General features: G+C 30.4%; 1 protein-coding gene across 2 annotated transcripts in view; it reads right to left on the bottom strand.

The window, feature by feature from the left end:
- Window positions 1-345: 345 nt before the first annotated feature.
- LOC107153521 (cytochrome b5 reductase 4) overlaps window positions 346-822 on the bottom strand; it is a 79,829-nt gene continuing 79,352 nt past the window's right edge. For both annotated transcript variants that reach the window (XM_048804283.1, XM_015499068.2), the window contains one exon: window positions 346-822. This exon is cut by the window's right edge and continues 25 nt beyond it. In XM_048804283.1, coding sequence (XP_048660240.1) covers window positions 793-822 — 30 coding nt within the window. In that variant the 3' untranslated portion in view covers window positions 346-792.

Raw genomic sequence — 822 nt, 5'->3', positions numbered from 1 at the left:
TTAGAATTAAAAATTTAACTCATTCCAAAGCACCTAGTGATGATTTTAGGCCATGGACTAGATGCTACACTGTTACTACCTTTTCTGATGCCTTTGGTCTTGCCTTAGAATCAAAATAGCTGTCAAGTTTCTCTTAAACTCTCTAACAAAGCTAATCCCACATAGGTGAGTGTCCCCAGTATCTTTACTGGTGCCTTCCAGAATTCCATTTAAGATATAAACCTGGTATTGTTGCATTCAACTACGTTTCTACAACAAGGATTAAAAAGTACTGAAGTATAATTTTATTCTACTGTGCATCAATGCCATATACAAACATAAAATTATTTGGATCACTTAATTTTAACAGCATTCCATGTTTTAATATTAATAACAAAGACATAAACGATCATTTCCTGAGTTAACAGTGCAATGTAAAATTTAATCTGTATTGCTAATAAGACATTTTATAGCATAGAAATGTGATCAAAGTGATCATTTACTTTATCATGTCCCAAAACACAAGTGCTTATTGTAGAACAGTGATACAGTTTCAATGGTAAGGGAATTTGTAAGGAATCCTGTTGTTGCCGTGATTGACTTTCCAGGTCAAGTATCAATAGTAAAATAAGTTATGTATAAAATAAAGCTGACAAATTACCTATACTGAAGGAACAGTTGATTTCATTTAAGAAACTGAAATCTGGATTCTAGTTAATCTTTTAATATATACAAAAAATGTTCTCTTAAAAAATTCTAAGTAATCACAAATTTAGATAAACTAATTGAGTAAAATACAATCACAACTCTTCATTATGCTGTAAAACTATGGATCTCATCTTT

The sequence above is a fragment of the Marmota marmota genome, unplaced genomic scaffold (genome assembly GCF_001458135.2).
Source record: "Marmota marmota marmota unplaced genomic scaffold, marMar, whole genome shotgun sequence".
NCBI classification, from domain to species: Eukaryota; Metazoa; Chordata; class Mammalia; order Rodentia; family Sciuridae; genus Marmota; species Marmota marmota.
This window is presented reverse-complemented; position numbering and strand designations above follow the sequence as displayed.